Below are 18083 nucleotides of genomic sequence, written 5' to 3' on the forward strand. Positions count from 1 at the left end.
TTATGTCAATCACCATCACAAACTGGCAAGCCACACGAGTGTGACACACATCGTGACAGTCACACCACCTCAAGAAAACGACATTCCCGTCCGCCGTCGTCCGACAATAAAAACTCACCCACTATGCCGGGAGTACGCGATATTAGGTGTGTTGCCCATCGAGTATATTGCAAGCCAAAAAAACTGACCCTTTTCCTTGCAGCGCAGACGCATTCATCACCGCATATGCCTCTCATCTGAAGCGGTCTGGCAAGCTCGAGGTGCCAACATGGGTTGACCTCGTAAAAACTGGGGCCTACAAAGAACTCGCGCCCTATGACCCCGATTGGTTCTATGTTCGTGCTGGTGCGTGTGGATTTAGATCTTGGAGTAGCTGCTGAAAGATGAACTTCCAGCTGCTATTGCCCGACACATATACCTCCGCAAAGATGTGGGCATTGGCGCGCTGACAAAGCTGCACGGTGGCCGCAACCGTCGTGGTAACCGACCCTCCCACCACGCCTCATCTTCTGCCTCGGTCCAGCGCAAAGTTTGCCAGGCACTCGAGAAAATTGGTGTCCTCGAGCAAACGGACAATGGTGGTCGTAGAATCAGCCAAGACGGCCAACGGGACTTGGACCGGATCGCCACTGCCGTTGTCGAGGCTGCTAAGGAGGACGAAGATGACGAAGATGAAGAGGAGGGTGATGAGGACGAAGAGTAAACCCTTGCATGTTTTTCACAAATTTTCTATGCTATGCGGCATGCAATGCTCTCTACGACAATTCTAGGAATAACTTGCGTAACTCGTCTATTCGGCTTGGCTTTGCGCAAATAGGACAAGCCTGGGTAAGCTTCAATGTCGCTGCTATACATGGCGAGCAAAAAATGTGCCCACAAGGCGTGCAGCAAACCGATTGTGGGGTCTGGCAGCATAATGGGCAAACGAATCTGGTATTTTCGCCATCTTCCGTTTCTTTTTCTTCAATCTCGATGGGGGGCTCCAGCTCCTCCACATCCTCATAATCATAGTCGTCAAAATCCTCCCAAGAGTTGTCAGAATCATCGTCTTGCGCGTCAGCTGGCTCTTCAGGGTAGATTCGCTGCCCCATTTCCTCCTCCCATTCATGCGAAACTTCTTCTTTCTCGTCATCGCTGTCATCGCAATGGACTGGGGCAAATTCTATATGATAACGCAAGCCGCCGGGAGAGGCAAACTCGATCTCGCAAGCAGCGCAGTAGTGGTGGTATCGTGAGTAAATATAATGCTGTCATTGCTCTGAGCAAATGAAAAACAACTCGAAGTAAGAGACCAGCCTACATTTCGCAAAGTGTTGTTGTTCAGAAACCGACGCTTGCAATAGCCACATTCGGGATGTGTCGCTGTTTCCTGAATGTGAGCTGCTCTGTCAGTTATGGAGTCAAAGTATAGGTCGCATTGAGCACAGTAACATGTTTGATGTAGAGGCATGGTGAGAGGAGAGTTAGACTGAGAGAGGTCTCTTACATGCTTGGCCAAGCAGCTCCAAAGACACTCATCTGAGACCATCCGTTGAGTCAAAAAATCTTGGACAGGGGTCACATCACCTTCATTTGGATTTGCTCTCAACGACCATGGCGCTGTTCCCTCCATTGACGTCTGCTGACATCCTGGCCTTCCAATTCTCTGCATGGTACCCGGCATTTTCGTCACTGACGATAAAATCCACTGTGATTCGACCGCTCCCGACTGGCTTTCACGAATACCTGCACTCTGATGGCGTCTTCGTCCCAGTCGGCGCAGATGATGTGTTTGTGGGCAGCGTAGGATCTTAGTCTGGTCCTGACCATAATGGGTGTGTAGGCCCGTCGAAAGCACCCTCTCTGACGACGAGGACTCTGGCGATGAAGAAGAAGAGTTTCCAAGGTTCGCTTTCCCGGAATTAGACGATAAAATCCGGGAATGCCTTCGACAATACGGCGCTGTCTTCCCCAAGCTCAACTTCTCGTCTCCTCAGGTCGCATTCTCTGCACCTCTCATGTTTGTCTTACTAAGTATTTTTTAGGATGCTGCATGGGTGCTCCCTGCTTCTTCACCTCTGAAGTGCACATCTCCTGCGGATGTCTATATGCTACTGAAAGCGTCCGACTTTATGACCCACGATATTACACCCGACTTGGTTTTCGACGGATGCACAGAGACAGAGAGTGGCGCAAAAGACCGGGGCTACCAGCTTGAGCTGGTGCTTAGAAAGTGGTATCCTGTGGACAAAAGCCGCGAATTGAGATGTTTTGTGCGCGACAACGCCCTAATCGGTTTGAGTTTTGCTCTTTCAAGACGAAAGGCGGACTAAAGCGTTGCAGCGATTTCTCAGCGTGATACTAATTATTATGAATTCCTGAACGATCCAACTTCTCAGAGGAACATCGTCTCAACGATCCAAAACTTTTGGGAAACAAACATTCGGGACAAATGGACAGGACCCAAACATTGTAGGCCGATCTTTCTGGCCGCGAACTTGACCTGATATATTCTAGATATATTCGATTTCTTATTGACGCGTGACCTCTCCAAGGGACACATACTGGATTTCAATCCTTATGCACCACGGACGGACTCATTGCTGTTCAGTTTCGAGGAGTTGGTCACAGTCAGCCCTCAATCCGAGCCCATATTCCGCGTGATCGATTCACGGGCACATCCTGCTGCGAGTTCGAATGCGCCGGCCAACCAGCATAACATGGTCCCATTTGAGGCGCTCAGCCTGAGCAGCGGGCTGGATATTCAGGAATTTGCAGGCAAATGGAAGGATGAGATCCAGAAAAGTGTAGCGTAGTAACATGTGACCGTGACCCCAAAATTTCTTTTCCTCCCAACGATAAGCAACATGCCTGGCGAGCTGGATTTCAACGGGATGCTGGAGGAGGAACTCAGGGAACGCGTTTCTGCCAACATCGCGCTTGGAATGGATCCTGTGGCTGCGATGCAAAAAGTCCAAGCGGATATGCTGGCCAACAACCCTTGGGTGCCGCCAAAGAACGGGTGTCCTGTCAATGACCTCCCTCCAGAGCTGCTTGCTCATATTTTTATGCTTGGCTGTACCATGCAAGAAGAAGAGGGCGAAAATGAAGACGATGACGACGACGACGATGTCCTTGATTTAGCTGAGCATTGGGAGACAGACGACGATGAAGAGGCTGATGAAGACGTGGAAATGGGCAGCCCTGAGAAGAAATCGACTACGTTACCCGTCAATGAACCCGACGAATCTGACTCGGAGGACGAACACGATGGGTTAGAAGAAGAGGATGAGGAGCCATTTGTGCCTTTCCAAGTCCTCGTTTCTCACGTCTGTCGCCATTGGAGGTCGATAGCACTCAACACTCATACCCTCTGGACCAAACTACACTTTGACGGTCACGTCACCATCGATGCTGCGGAAACTTGGATAAAACGCGCAAATGGGCTTCCTCTTGACATCACCATCGACAGTACTCATGGACATCCAAAAGAACCAGGGCCTAACCAGCCCCCCCTACCACATGCGACGTACGTTGTCAATGGAGAGGAGCAAACGTCGATGGTCCAGGTCATATTAGACCAAATATCGGGAACGCTGACAACAGCGGCCGCTCCTGTTAACGACCAAGAAGAAGGAGGGGCGTTACCTGAAGAGGAATACGATCCTTGCATTTCCTTCGACGACCTAACCGAGATTCTCGATCTGATTATCCCATACGCCTCGGACTGGCGTCTGTTCGAAGTCAGCGTCAATGACTACAAGCAGATGTACGCTGTTCTTGAAAGAATATCAGCTTGCTCTGCTGCGCCTGTTCTTGAAGAGTTTGGTCTCTACAGCTACGACGAGAGCGGCGATCCCGAGGAGACAGATCATTTCAGTCCGCCCGAGCTTGCGAAGGCGTTTCTGCCTTTTAACGGGGTCGCGCCGAAACTCAAAAAGCTCGCTCTATGGGCAGTCCATCTCGATTGGGAAGCATCACTCTCATTTGTGCGCAATATCAGTGAACTCGAGCTGGCATACCACGTCCGTGACGTTCGGCCCTCCTTCGCAACCTTCCAAGCCATAGTCCAAAACTCCCCTCAACTTGAGTTCCTCTCCCTTTGCTTCTCCGGACCCGGTGGCGACTTGGAGAAGCTTGAAATTCCCTCCCTGCGCAATTTGGTTTTATGTTACCTCGAATCAGATTATGTCAAGCCCCTCATGCAGTCACTCGTTCTCCCCGAACTCCAAGAGCTCACCTTAGACCTTGCAGAGGAAGACTACACCGAATTTGTGGCCCAGCTTGCTGGCCCCGCGCCTCAGTCGACGAGGTCGTTGCTTGCTGGTCTATCGCTACTCAAGATCAGCTGTCTCGATTGTAACGACAAGGCCGTTGATTTGCTCATGGCGCAACTCGACAGCCTCAAACGGATGGATCTGAATTGTGCTGGGGAGGAAGAGCGGTTTTTCCATCGCTTGTTCAAAGCACAGCCCAATGCAAAGTCGCCGTTATACTGCCCGAAGTTGGAAGGAGTCAGAGTGGCGGGCAAGGAGGGCTCGGACTTGAAGAAACTCGTGATTGCGAGGAAAGCTATGGGAGTTCCGCTCAAGCAAGTCCTCATCTGCCGCCGTGACTATGTGAGTCCAAGAGACGACAAGTGGCTGAGGGAGAATGTGGAGACCTTGGAGTATTTTGAGGCATCAGAGAGCGAAGATGAGCTGGTGGACATTGAGGGAGCAGACGACGACGACGAAGGAATGGATCAAGATTAGATAATATCGTTGTAGAATGTAAGTACAGTTGGTGCTACAGTAGGAAGTACATTTTCATGATGATGATTCAGCGGCGTATGAATGCGTGAAACCCAAGGCGACTTCAGGGACCTCGTCAGGATCTGCTGTGTGAGGAGGACACGGCATGGCAATGACAACGGAGACTTGAAGCAGATCGGTGGCAAGCTCTGACGATGCAGCGCTGTTCTTAGAACGAATCGTCGACTGTGATTTGTTGCGCAAAGACATCGTTGATGCCCATGATGAATCCTTCTCCGTCATCGAAGATATGGGCTGGACTGAGACGGGCTGTTAGTCTGATGAGTTAATTCAAACAACAACAAAGAATCGCCACCACTCGCCGTGATATCAGACCAGTGGAGCTGCTGTTTTTGGTCGGTGAGCCACACATCGAAGAGCTTGGGTTTGGCGCTGAAAGAGAGCTTGTCGGTGCCATTTTCGGAAATTGGGACGAGTCCTTGGTCGAGCGCTCTGTTTACGCGTCGTCTATGCATTGAGCGCAGCATTATAGCGCGGATTATGACGCCAGAAGAGACAACGAGGAGAAGGAGAAGAGTTGCAACGAATGTGAATCTGAAATGGATGGTTATTTGAGCCTCGGCCCCGGTTGATTTAGACAGACAAGTAAAGATTGGAGTTGAGAGTATGGCTTGGACTCGCTGAAGCTGAACTTGAAGCTGACGCCGTCGCAGACGACAGTATTATGGACGAGCTGGACTCATTGGAGGACATTGCCTAATAATGACAAATCGAGGCGCGATATCCTCCCAGAGGGCTTCTTCTTCTAGACAGTTGGTTGCCTGTAGGCGGTGGGGGGAGCGAAGGAGGAAATATTGAATGATGGAATCGTTGATGGTGTCGCGTGAGTAAAAGCGACCGATCTTTCTCTTCTCCCTCTCAGGTTCATTCCCTCACCCTCCGTCTTCGTTGCTGGTTTACTCCTATACACAATGACGTCGACACTGCCGCAACTACCCCCCTCTCTCGACCTCCCTCCACATCTTAGCGCTCACAAGTGCGTTCACAGTTTTCCTTTCTGTGCCGTTAGCGATTGCTCAACTCCATGTTTTCCTCAAGATACTTGTTGGTGTGCTCGTTGACAGTCCTAGCCTGGGATACCCTGGTCCTATCGCCTCGCACATGGCGCCTTATGCGAACAAGTGAATGGCCAGTCCTCAAGATCCTTTTCCACTTCCTCCGTGTTTTCGTGCCGATTGAGTTTGCTGTTGTTGGTGCGTGCTACTGAATGCCGTCTTCGGACCTGGATACTCACCCAATTTCCTTCAGCTGTTGCTTTCTTCGACACCAAGTGGTCGCAGACGGTCGGTTTCTCCTTCTCACCGACGTCGTATATTCATTCCTTCCTTCAGTCTTGCGAGAAGTTCTATCTCTTCGAACCCATTTGCACCGCTATCTTACTTGCCGCCACCTCTGGTGAGCTTCACTCATCTGTTCCCAAGCTGGTCTGACGATCACCGATCCCTCAGCTATTCATGTCATCCGCATTCATGCGATTTACGACCGCAGTCGCGCCGTTCTTCTTGGTATGGGCTCTCTCTTCGGTGTACAAATTGTTGTCACTGGAGTTTGCTGTGCTTTCTACCGATGTGAGCGGAGTGTTCGCCCACTAAAATAGCCCGAGATGTGCTGACAGCCCAAATTCTATAGCTGTACCCCTGCGTGAAGGTCAAGGCTGCATCGCGGGACCCAAACACAACTGGGTTGGTATCTATTGGGTAGCGCCAACTCTCCTGTATACTGCCTCGGTGCGTTTTTTCTCAGTTGATCATCTTCCGCGTGAGATGAACGATGGACTGTTAGGCTATTCTTGCCTTGATGCGTTCCATTAACTCACTCCCAACAAAGCCACTGAGTGCCTGGAAGCTGATGCTCCGTGATGGACTCAATCTATATGGTGTATGTTGCCCTTTTCCGCGCTAACTCAGCCAGTGTCTCATTCCGGTTTGACTTGCAGGCTATCTGGATCGTTAACATGGTCAACATGCTCTTCTGGTTCATCATCAAGCCCACCGACGAAAAGGACACCATCAAGACGATCGTCACCAGGTCGGCTTTCCCGACATCCCTGAATTAACGCTGCTAACTGCTTGATGCTCAGCATGGCTGCCATCTTGACCACCTCGATGTCTCTTCGTATCGTTCTCGGTATCCGTGGTACCCTCGTTCATGGTGGCTCCTTCGCTTTGACTGGATCGTCCGCTCCCTCCAACTCTTCCCGCGCAACGCACGTGATTTCTACTCGCTCTGGCATACCAACCAATACAACGCCACACACTTACACTCTCGACGACATCCGATCTTCCAAGCCAGAGGCTGTTTGGGGTGATGCTGACTCCAAGAATGCGTCGAGTGGAGACGACAAAGGCTCCCTCCCAATGGGAAACGATGACCGCGCCAACCTTGGCGTCAAGGTCACTATTGACCGCGAAGTTGGGTATGACTCATATGGCCACGCCAAGTAAGTAACACCGCGTTCTGTACCACCACAAAGCTACACCCCTATCTATCTACGCTACGATATATATTTCCATGGCGGAGCGAGGAGTATTTTACCACATCTGATTTTGGTTTTGAGATGTTGTCTGTACAATTTTGCGTGTGAACGGAATGAGCGAAAACGTCGTCTGTGAAAATTTGACGATCGAGGGAGGAAGCGTGAGATAGTGCTGACGGCCGTGCGGGGCGGACGGAGACTTGAAGAGCGCTGAACTTGCTTCAGGGCATTTGGAGATGGGACTGATTCAGATGCTCTCGAGTGCTGGATGAGGCCTCTTCACTGGACAAGGTTGCAAGTGGTGTTGTTTTCGTATAAAGCCAGCTGCTTCCAAGAATCAGTTAACGACAATAATCGGCCGCGGAAGATTTACGTGTAATGAAATCTTACTGACAAGCACGCGCCGGCGGCAGACACGAAATGAGTAGGGTAGAGATGCGATTCGCGGGCTTGTTCATAGCCAACTTTTGTCGAGTCAGTTGACGGTCGTTTCATTGGCCAGTTGTTATCAGATATATATGAGGCCTGAAGAAGTCGGAGAAGAACTTGAGGCTCTGGAGCAGCACAGTACCATGAAAAAGACGTACATCCATTGAAGGCCGCCCTCTATCAACGAAACGAAAAATTTCATGGGTCGAGGGCGTTCAATGTCAGCTCAGTCCCCAGTTTGATCACAGGCAGTTAGGGAGAAATTGAGCTGAAAGAGTCAAGCCACCTAACATAAAAGTCCCTGTGTTGGTTATCAAGTCGAAGGGGCGAGGAAAGTCCTGTCCAAGACACCAAGCAAGGGTAGGTAAGCTACTGACGCCGACAAGACAATCTACAACTTGTGACGTCGATGTTTGGCCTATCTCGAAGTCCGATAATTTTGCGTTCAGTTCATTCCGTGCACGATGTCGCCTTGGGCTTCCGTTTGACGACGTATGGTCGTCCATGATGTGGTTGTTGCACAAGTTGACCATTGGATGGAACGAAACTGGCTCCAACTTGAAATGTGTTATTGGTGGAGCTTTTAAGCGCTTTCCTTATTCGAGACAAGCTTTTTTTGGCGGCATGAGAGTCTTCTACGCTTCAAGACCAGCTGGTCGCCTTGCAATACAACTTGAACCTGCAGGTGACTGTAAGTGATCGAAGCGGTCACGCATCAGATTTCGCTGTCACGTCAGTCAAGTTTTGTTTTCATTTTCACCTCCATCTTCACGAGCCTGTAACTGGCAAACGTTTACAACTTTCTATGGGAGGAAGCTCGGCAAAATGAACTCTGAAGTACAACACCGTTGGTAGTGATTCGCCTGGCACAAAAGTCAACCAAAGCGACCGAACAGCGTCACCTGCCCCGCCTTCCGCGCTCCCCCGCGTCTGTTGAGAAGCAACATCTGTCAACAGATCCGACCGAGCTTCATATCGCAAGCAGTAGCCTGAGCTATGTCTACCTTTTCCGTAGATTAACCGCGAGCTTCTCAGTAAATCAACCCCAACTGGAGACCCCCTGCCGCTTTGATTCGATGATTTGGCCCAGTGATCACTGCTCACATCGTTCCGAGGTATGCGCGTCCACCATAATCTTCTTGTGCCGAAATATATCCTCCCCACCTCGTAATTCGTGAAATCGGCTATCTTTTGGGTCCTCACGAGGGCTTGGCTATCGCGTCCTGGCTTGTATAAAAGACACCACCATTTTTCTGACCATTAGCAGTCTCAACAACCCGTTGCGCCTCTCAGGTACAGTCCCCCCCTTTTCATTATGCATTTAGAGCTGAAGAAGCATTAGTAACAGGTTTAAAGCCTCCTTCGCCCAGGTTTGTCGACAGTGTTGGCCGCGGCCCTCACTCGTGCTCACTTTGCTCCAGCTCGGATAATTCGAAATGTTCCCAGCCACCGCTCTCCTCTCGCTTTGCTTCCTCGCTGTTGCCCACGGCCAGCAGGTCGCCACTCTTCAGGCCGAAAACCACCCGGCTTTGCCGATGCAGCAATGTACGGCCCCCGGTTCTTGCACCACCCTTAACACTGCCGTCGTTCTTGATTCGTGAGTTTGTTTTGTCACCAGGTCTGAAGAAGCGATCAGCTGATCCGTCAATAGCAACTGGCGATGGACCCACAGTGTCAACGGCTCGACCAACTGCTACACAGGTGAGCGCCTATATATTCCCACAGCGCCATGATATATAACAAAACCGAAAGGCAATACTTGGGATAAAACTCTTTGCCCAGACCCCACCACATGTGCGACCAACTGCGCTCTCGATGGGGCCGACTACCCGGGCACATATGGCATCTCCACCTCTGGAAGTGCCCTCACTCTTAAATTCAAGACCGGTGAGCCCAATCTGGCAACACACCGAACTTCAGCTAAATCTCCTCCTAGGCTCGAATGTCGGTTCTCGTGTCTATCTGACGGCGCCTGGCGGCACTGCCTATCAAATGTTCAAGTTGATCAACCAAGAGTTCACCTTCACTGTTGACATGTCGCACCTTGGCTGTGGCCTCAATGGCGCTCTGTATTTCTCGGAGATGGACTCTGATGGTGGTCTTGCCCGATTCCCTGGCAACAAGGCTGGCGCGAAGTATGGAACCGGCTACTGTGACTCTCAAGTACGTTGAGCCATGGTTCCAAGCATCTTATTCCCTATCTAATTCTTTCTTTCAGTGTCCCCGGGACTTGAAATGGATCGGTGGCCAGGTCAGGCTTCTTTTGGAATGAAACTGGAATGATTTGCTGACGGTGTTCAGGCTAATGTCGTTAACTGGACGGGTTCTGCCAGCGATGCCAACTCAGGCACTGGATCTACAGGTACCTGCTGCAACGAAATGGACATCTGGGAAGGTATTGTGCTCCGCAGAATTTCCTTGTTCGATACTCAACGTGGAATTCAGCGAATCAGTATGGCTCGGCCTACACCCCCCATCCCTGCTCTGTCACCAAACAGACTGCCTGCACCGGACTCGACTGCGGCAGTGGCTCCGACCGCTATAATGGCATCTGCGACAAGGATGGCTGTGACTTTAACTCGTGGCGCATGGGCAACCAGCAGTTCCTTGGCTCCGGGTCTGGCTTCACCATTGACACTACCAAACCCATCACCGTCGTTACCCAATTCATCTCAAGCAATGGCGGTAGCTCTGGATCGCTCTCTGAAATTCGTCGCGTCTACGTCCAAAACGGCAAGGTCATCGCCAACTCCAACTCCAACATCGCCGGCGTTACGACAAGCAATTCGATCACCGACAGTTTCTGCACACAACAAAAGACGGCCTTTGGTGACACCAACAGCTTCTCTGCTCGTGGTGGACTTAATACCATGGGTGGATCCCTCTCGAGGGGTATGGTTCTATCTCTTTCGGTCTGGGACGACCACGAGGCTTCCATGCTTTGGCTCGATAGCAACTACCCCCTGAACAAGAGCGCCACTACCCCCGGTGTCAGCCGTGGTCCTTGCGACGCAACCTCTGGCGACCCAAAGGTCTGCAGTCTTCCTGTTATTTTTTCGATACCCTGAATCATTTCTTTTCCAGAACGTCGAGAGCCAGCAGTCTGGTGCCTATGTCATATTCTCTGACATCAAGATTGGTCCCATCGGCTCTACCTACAGCGGCGGCTCTAGCAGCAGCGCTTCATCTGGCCCCAGCGGAACATCCTCCGCTGCCCAACCCACTGGCTCGCCAGTTGGCGAATGGGGACAATGTGGTGGCCAGGACTGGCACGGATCAACGACTTGTGCCGCCGGACTGACTTGCGTCTACTCCAACCCATGTGAGTTCCTTTTAATCTGACTTTTTCGCTGGTTTTGATGCTCTCCCAGACTACTCACAGTGCTTGCGCAAATAAAAAGGTCTCCCGAGGGCCAAGGGTAGAATAGCCTACAATATCACACTTTTCTCAACATATGTACACTCTGTACCACGAATGTCCCGACTCAAAACGACCAATTAATGTATTCTATACCAGTGCTCATGGTGTGTTTGCGATACCCACCGCTCATAAGGCGATACTTGTCGCGTTGCGAATGGGAAACGTGGTCAGGTGATCGTGGCGAAATTGCCTCGAAGCTGGTTTTTACTCTATAGACAGCTATGTGCCAGCTTGAAGAGTCAAAAGACATTCACCTTCGTCTTGAGGGTAGGATGCGCGAAAGCATATCAACATCAAGTTCGAGGTCGGGGAAAGATGTGCACTGGCAACCGTCACAAACGCACAACAGTTTTGGATTGGGATAAGATGTACCAACCCATTGAGAACTTCCAGTAGTTACTGGCCTTCTTAGTTTTACTCGAAAGGTGGAGAGGGGACAAAATAGCAGGTTCTAGTGTAGAGTTACCGATAGGATCTAATGTGGACTTCGGCCAAGGCTGGCAAAAAGAATAATATGCCCTTGGATGCCCCCAAACGACAGTCCCTCATGCATTATAGACGGAGGGCATGGATGATCAACCGGAGACATTTTTCTGGCTGCCCATGACTTCTACAGACCGATATCAGTAAGAGAAGGTGGCGAACCGGAGACAACAACGCACCAGCATTAATCTCTGCAAACCGCGCACTGACGCGTTCCGAATGCTTCATGAATTTTTCAGCGCAATTATTGACACATTGCTCCTGGGTAAAATTGAGCAAGAGATGGTTGACGCTTCAGTTGGAAAAACCTCTTTCGAGGACAGCGACTTGCTTGTAAAGTCGTTGACACAGTGATTAAAACAGCGCTCTACGAGTTTTCCGTACATGGTAAGAAAGCCCTGGAACTGGAGACGGTTAGTGTAGAAGGATAGAGATGCAGGATATATACTTGACGCTTCTCAACAAGTTTGGTGACATGAGCCTGCTCTGCACTTGAAAGACCTGAAAAGTCCATGACGGTGAAAACAACAAAGCGCGGAGTTGTGACACATTTTTGATCCTCCACTTACCTCTCTCCCTGTGCCATGGCGCGAGTCTAATTGTTGACTCGCACCCAGGATCTTTAAGCTGTAGCCCATGAGATCCTCCAAACCCTCACAACCGCTTTCCTATTCCAACAAACGACACAATCCCTTTCATCTATTGTTATCTTAATCGTCATATACTACCTCCGTCAGCATGCCCTCTCGCGCAGCCAAGACACCCTCTTCCACGCCTCCTACGGGCAGTCCTTTGTCCAAACGGCAGCGTCAGCGACAACAGAGAGAGGTCACTGCAATGTCGTCCCAAGCGGTGTCACCAGGGCCAGCCTCTCCTCTTGCCAGCTCGCCTCCTACAACAACAGGTATCATTATCCCAGACGATAGACTCAGCCCTCGAGCCAGCCCAAGCAAATACCCAACGCCTTTACCTGACGAGGTCGACGACGAGCCATTGCCAGTCCCACAACCTATTTCGGTTGTCTCCGTCCCCGAAGGAGCATTGGTTGACATTGGAATAGAGGACACGTTTCTTGGGCAGGAGTCGACAACTACCATTGCTCCCCAGCCAATGCTTGTCGCTGTCGATGATGACGTTGAGACATTCATCCAGCAACCTGCTTCGGAACCGACACCCGACCGTCACACTCAAAGCGTCCCCGAGCCACCTTATCCTCCAACCCCCCAAAGCCATCACCAGCCTACTCTCAAAGGCAGTCGTCGTCGTTCTTCTCGCCACTCCTCGTCCCCCGGACCTTCCCGTGTCTCAGACCACCTTGGTTACGGACAATCCCCAAATGAAGACGGACATATGCGAGTACCCCAAGCCCCTCGGTGCGTTCTCAACCTTTTCTTTTGTGTGAATCATTCGTCTTATCTCTTCCAGGTCACATGCAACCGCACCAAGAGCGTTGTCTGCTCTGTCAGCTGCATTACGCACAGTTCAGGCAGTAACAAGTACGGCAACAGCCTATGCGAGCTCAGGGTATACCAACTATCAACACCAAAGTGGCGAAGGTCGGCGGGCTTCGATGCATTACTCATCAACGAACCAACGGAACGGACATTCAAACGAGTCACAAACAGAAGAAGACGAAGATGAGATTGTCGGCGCGCGATGGGCGGAATGTGGTGGCAGTCGTTTGCTCATCCTTGCCTATGCTGGAGGTGTCCAGGTCTGGGACACCAGCTCTTTGAGCAGCATCAAGGAGGTCGCCAATATATGCATTCCGGGTGGACCAGATGACATGAAGGGCCCTGTTCTCTCTGCTGCTGTGTTACCCGGCGAAAAGAATGGTGTCGACATTGGAATTCTGTAAGTTCTCAGGTACTTCTTTCATATTGCTCTCTCAATTATCTTACTAGCACTCCTCATTCCTTGTACATCTTCAATTTGACACTCGGACGCGTAGTTGTCTCGCACCCATTTCGCCCTTTTTCAAGTCCCTCCGCTGCGGCCCTTGAAGCTGTCAAGGACGAAGCCGACGCCAATCATCGTCGCCGTGGTTCTAGCGATAGTCTTAGTCGCGGCAGTTTCCGTGAACGGAAAATTACCGGACGTAGGATTATTGGCGAGTCAGAGGATGCCATCGGTACACCTAGTGGTTTCGAGGCAACATGCAAAGTGGTATTGGTGGTAAATTTTATTCTTCATTAAGGAGGCGTCCCGTCTGAATAACTCGCAGATAACGCACTCTCCGCCTGCGCTAGTAATACTTGCTCGGTCGTCGTTGCAAGTTCTCCATGTGGTTCCTTCTGGTCTACTTGCGGTCCCCCAACCACTAAGCTCATCACTGGGCTCTAACTCGGCGTCCTCATCGTATGGTTCTTCACCCCCCGGTCGAATTCATCCAGCACCACTGAACGATACTCCCAATGCGCTCCATCTTCCTCGCACACCTGTAGCAGCGCTCAATGGACGTCTTCTCGCTTTCTTGGCGCAACCATCCGATCTCGCCTCTGGCGTTGAATCTCCGACAAGCGATAGTGGACTAGCCGGCTGGGGTCGAACACTCGGTCGATTCTTTTCACGCAGCGCCCCTGCTGCAAGTAATGCTGTCAGCATGCTTGGTGGCTCACCAGTTGGCAATGCGGTTTTAGAAGCCTCATCAAACGTTCTTGCTGCTGCTGGACTCGCGACAATTCAGGGTGGCGCTGGATCGTGGGTTCGGATCGTCGATTTGGAGCCACTGATTGGTGGCAAGCACGTTCCGCGAGATTTGCATGCATTCACCGCAGGAAAGCATCCAGTCGGAGGTTTATATTTCGAGCAAGATGGAACTCGGCTAGTGGTTGTTCGTCGTGATGGGCTTGGCGCTGGGGTTTGGGTCATACGCCCCACCACTCGCCATATGGAAACGGAACTCTCGAATCCAGTCAACCTGTACAAACTTCGTCGTGGGCGCACTAACGCAGTCATAGAGACCGTTGCAGGATCACATGATGGACGATTCATTGCTCTTTCCACTCGAAGACGGACGGTCCACGTGTTCGCTGTCAACCCCTATGGTGGAAAGGCAGACCTGCGTAGTCATCTAATGGCGCAAGTTCGGGATGCAGAGCTTGGACCAACTACACTGGGTGCGCTCAGTGTACTCCCGTCTGAGAAAGATGGACCGCCAACTGATGTGCATGCTTTGACAAGAATGCATTTACCGGCCAAATCCACGCAGCATGTTGGAGAGAGTGATTTTGCTTCGATTCCTCTGGCACCACTCGCTATCTCCTTTGTTTCGATTTCGTCAGGGCTTCCAACGAACCCACTACGCTCACCTGCAAGTCCAGCCTCGCCATCGCACGCACAACCAAATGGTGTTCAAGAGGTCCTTGTGTTCGACCCTGTGGATGGTATCCTTACCTTGCGTCGAATTACTTTGACCATGGAAGTATCGACTCCTCTTACAATGGGTGTTCCACTTCCAGTTAGCATGTCTTTGCCAACAGGACGCTTGATAGGTGGCTCCGGCATAAGCGCCAGTCCTCCAGCTTATCCTTCGTCATTTGGACGAGGAGGCTCAACACAACAGGCAATTGGTCCAGCGCATGGTTCGGTTACAACTGGTGGAGATGGTATCGGTGCAGAGTTAAGTGGAAAGGAGTCCGCTGTTGCCACCTGGAACTTGCGGAGGAGGAAGGGTTGGGCTGAGATAAGACGTACCGATATTGCACGAAAAGGTCTCATCAAGAGCACTACGCACAGTGTCAAGGAAGAGTATGTTGTTGTTCTTTGGGTTCCTAAGACTAACGTTTTTTCCATAGTTGGCTCTCTCAAGCAGAGTTGTCAACCTTTTCAACGCCGCGTGTGCTGCCTCGACCAATCTACCTCACCCACCAATTCGCATTCTATACCTTGGGTGAAGATTATCATGCTCTTATCCGACGATACCAGCTTGGTCTTCGCGGGGCCAAAATTGACGTCCGTCGCGAAGTGGAAGTGAGTGGGACATACGCTTCGGGTGGAGAAGCATTCGTGGAGGGTATTGCGACTTCGTCATCACCACGAGCAATTCATCGACGAAACCGCAACTCACAGGCCTCGTTTGATGAACCCCTCGCCAGTGCCTTGGCCGGGGCTCAATATGCTCTCCCTCCACCGGTATTACCGATGCTACCTAACGGGACACCCTCATCATTCCGTGGCAGTATTCCGATCCGAGCGGTTGCTGCTGGATTGGGCGATGGAGTGGCTGAAGGTATTGGGCGAATCAAACGAGAGATGCGTCATCAGCGGCAACGGCAGTTGGCTCGGTCGCCGCCAATTGTGCGGCATGTCAGTGGAGACGACCTCGAGGCCAGTGTGCCTCTCGAATTTGATGAAGAAGACGAGGACTTTATTGGAGTACCTGCTCGCCTAGAGCCTGAATCTTTCTTGCAAGTTCATGTCGATGGGGAAGAAGACGATTTGTCGGCAAACACATCACCTTCTCGGACCGGTGGAGATTCAGTTCTATCGATCTCAACCCCTGCGACGAGTGCGCAAGACGAAATGGAGCTTGATGAGAGTGGCTGGGGACCAGAGGACAAACTAGCTGTTGAAGAGGCGGAGAGGTTTGATGACATATCGGTGGTCGGGTTTTTGGACGAGGAGCAGCAACATGTGGCTGAGACAATTCGTCCTAAACCCAAGGGAAGTAGAGGGAGAAAGAGAAGAAATTAAACCATAAAATCTACAACAAATCTAACATGTAATTATATTGTGTACAGGTACTCTTATCTGCTAGTAGACGACCAAGTGCAGGGACTTTTTTTTGATGCCTGATGATGTCATGTCGAGTCACTTTCTGAAGGTTTTCTTCTTGCCTCGAGTTGTCGGCTAGTCCACTCTTTACTTGACGTCTACCTCGACCTTCCGTAACACTGCCATGGCATCAACAAAGAGTCCGAGTCAGTAGGAGCCTGGAAGCTATATAAATTGCATCTAATGTGAGTTTTCCAGACTCAGATCTCAACATGGCCATGTCTTTCAGGGTAAACCGGGTTCTGCCTCTTGGCTTCTATTCCTCAACCGAACACACAGGACGCTCTTTCCAGGCTCGAAAACAGCCGCGTAAAATCAACACGACCACTTATTCCTCCCCAAATCCTACAAGAAGACCTTCCACTGTAATCATAGCCACTGCGCACGTTCGATCTCGCTCTCATGTCGTTTGTAGCACCCTCCTGGCTGCACACACTGTACTACAAGGCCGAGTGGAAGTAGAAAACATTTTGAAAGGCGACGATGACCGATTGCTCGTCGTTGTCGGGCCGTGCTCTGTTCACAACCCCGAAGCTGCCCTTGAATACGCCAAGCTACTCAAAGCTTATGCCGACACTGCTCGAGAAGACCTGCTGATTGTGATGCGCGTGTACTTTGAGAAACCACGGACGACAGTTGGGTGGAAGGTGAGTAAGATCCAACGGCATCGAGTTCAAGTCGATAACGCCTACTGCAGGGACTAATCAATGACCCGGAATTGAATGGCTCGTTCCAAATCAACAGAGGACTACGCATTGCCCGCACGCTTTTACTTGACATCGCGAAACTTGGTCTTCCTGTTGGATGTGAATTTTTGGACACGATTTCCCCGCAGTATACGGCAGACCTCGTGTCTTGGGGTGCAATCGGGGCAAGAACAACAGAGTCACAGGTCCATCGGGAATTAACTTCAGCTTTGTCGATGCCTACGGGCTTCAAAAACTCCACGGACGGGAGTGTTGGAATTGCCATTGACGCCTGCCGTGCGGCCAAGAGCGGTCATGTCTTCCTGAGTGTCGGGAAGGAGGGGCTTAGCTCAATCATAGAGACCGAGGTTGGTCAAAACGTGTTTAACGCGTTTTCAATTCCCTGAAATATCAACAGGGCAACCCTTATGTTCACGTTATTCTACGAGGAGGAGCGTCAGGCCCCAACTATGCTGCTGATTTCGTTCGCGATGCCGGCGCCAAACTTAAAAAAGCTGGAGTGGTGCAGAAAATCATGGTGGGCCTGCATTCACTGGTTAGGCGATAGAGTTGATAAAACCTGTCCCAACAGATTGACTGCAGCCACGGAAATAGCCAAAAGCAACACGAAAACCAAAAGATAGTTGCAGAAGACATCGTGGGTTATATGTAGCGCTGCACTGGAGAGTTTACTTATTTGCCCTCCCCCAGGCCCACCAGCTTGAATCGGAGGACACCAGCTCCTTGATTATGGGTGTCATGATTGAGTCGAATCTTGTGGAGGGTCGGCAGGACATTCCCACCACTGGGCTAGCAAGTTTAAAATGGGGCCAGTCGGTCACCGATGCTTGCATATCATGGGAAACGACTGTTCCCGTGTTAGACCGACTGAGAGAGGGTGTTCGGGGCAGGAGAGCACTACTCCGCAAGGCGGCCTCCAGCTGAGTATGTTTTAGAAACCTGTCATAGTCTTTGGCCGGATACCCGCCCTGACATCATCATGATCATGACCGGGCAAA

The 18083-nt window shown here is 51.0% G+C and overlaps 8 protein-coding genes across 8 annotated transcripts; 6 read left to right on the plus strand and 2 right to left on the minus strand.

Moving 5' to 3' along the window:
* Positions 1 to 54: 54 nt before the first annotated feature.
* On the plus strand, positions 55 to 703 carry MIND_00857200 (Ribosomal protein S19e; the record flags this gene model as incomplete). Its single annotated transcript, XM_037365235.1, has 3 exons — positions 55 to 146; positions 203 to 345; positions 396 to 703. Exons 1-3 carry the CDS (start codon positions 124 to 126, stop codon positions 701 to 703), a joined length of 474 nt encoding a protein of 157 aa, XP_037218477.1. The 5' UTR covers positions 55 to 123.
* Positions 704 to 729: 26 nt separating this feature from the next.
* MIND_00857300 (RING-type domain-containing protein) lies at positions 730 to 1450 on the minus strand (the record flags this gene model as incomplete). The annotated part of the gene is made up of 3 exons (XM_037365236.1): positions 730 to 824; positions 878 to 1247; positions 1301 to 1450. 3 exons carry the CDS (start codon positions 1448 to 1450, stop codon positions 730 to 732), a joined length of 615 nt encoding a protein of 204 aa, XP_037218478.1.
* Positions 1451 to 1581: 131 nt separating this feature from the next.
* On the plus strand, positions 1582 to 2795 carry MIND_00857400 (uncharacterized protein; the record flags this gene model as incomplete). The annotated part of the gene is made up of 5 exons (XM_037365237.1): positions 1582 to 1769; positions 1823 to 1976; positions 2025 to 2274; positions 2323 to 2451; positions 2497 to 2795. Exons 1-5 carry the CDS (start codon positions 1594 to 1596, stop codon positions 2793 to 2795), a joined length of 1008 nt encoding a protein of 335 aa, XP_037218479.1. The 5' UTR covers positions 1582 to 1593.
* A 36-nt stretch (positions 2796 to 2831) lies between these two features.
* Positions 2832 to 4733, plus strand: MIND_00857500 (uncharacterized protein; the record flags this gene model as incomplete). The annotated part of the gene is made up of 1 exon (XM_037365238.1): positions 2832 to 4733. The coding sequence occupies exon 1, from the start codon at positions 2847 to 2849 to the stop codon at positions 4731 to 4733; it is 1887 nt and encodes a 628-aa protein (XP_037218480.1). The 5' UTR covers positions 2832 to 2846.
* A 971-nt stretch (positions 4734 to 5704) lies between these two features.
* MIND_00857600 (uncharacterized protein) lies at positions 5705 to 7237 on the plus strand (the record flags this gene model as incomplete). The annotated part of the gene is made up of 9 exons (XM_037365239.1): positions 5705 to 5769; positions 5832 to 5986; positions 6042 to 6076; positions 6125 to 6188; positions 6242 to 6361; positions 6423 to 6520; positions 6576 to 6671; positions 6730 to 6821; positions 6874 to 7237. 9 exons carry the CDS (start codon positions 5705 to 5707, stop codon positions 7235 to 7237), a joined length of 1089 nt encoding a protein of 362 aa, XP_037218481.1.
* Positions 7238 to 9134: 1897 nt separating this feature from the next.
* Positions 9135 to 11095, plus strand: MIND_00857700 (Glucanase; the record flags this gene model as incomplete). Its single annotated transcript, XM_037365240.1, has 9 exons — positions 9135 to 9295; positions 9350 to 9399; positions 9451 to 9585; positions 9635 to 9861; positions 9917 to 9949; positions 10000 to 10093; positions 10144 to 10730; positions 10783 to 11020; positions 11070 to 11095. The coding sequence occupies 9 exons, from the start codon at positions 9135 to 9137 to the stop codon at positions 11093 to 11095; spliced, it is 1551 nt and encodes a 516-aa protein (XP_037218482.1).
* A 599-nt stretch (positions 11096 to 11694) lies between these two features.
* Positions 11695 to 12116, minus strand: MIND_00857800 (zf-Tim10-DDP domain-containing protein; the record flags this gene model as incomplete). The annotated part of the gene is made up of 4 exons (XM_037365241.1): positions 11695 to 11729; positions 11782 to 11863; positions 11911 to 12006; positions 12051 to 12116. The coding sequence occupies 4 exons, from the start codon at positions 12114 to 12116 to the stop codon at positions 11695 to 11697; spliced, it is 279 nt and encodes a 92-aa protein (XP_037218483.1).
* A 224-nt stretch (positions 12117 to 12340) lies between these two features.
* On the plus strand, positions 12341 to 18009 carry MIND_00857900 (Glycosyltransferase family 1 protein; the record flags this gene model as incomplete). Its single annotated transcript, XM_037365242.1, has 12 exons — positions 12341 to 12975; positions 13028 to 13456; positions 13507 to 13777; positions 13827 to 15352; positions 15400 to 16271; positions 16577 to 16608; positions 16658 to 16743; positions 16794 to 17025; positions 17076 to 17432; positions 17483 to 17602; positions 17657 to 17722; positions 17776 to 18009. 12 exons carry the CDS (start codon positions 12341 to 12343, stop codon positions 18007 to 18009), a joined length of 4860 nt encoding a protein of 1619 aa, XP_037218484.1.
* Between the last annotated feature and the right edge of the window lie 74 nt (positions 18010 to 18083).

This window comes from Mycena indigotica, assembly GCF_014461135.1.
Source record: "Mycena indigotica strain 171206Taipei chromosome Unknown Mind.scaff0007, whole genome shotgun sequence".
Lineage (NCBI taxonomy): Eukaryota > Fungi > Basidiomycota > Agaricomycetes > Agaricales > Mycenaceae > Mycena > Mycena indigotica.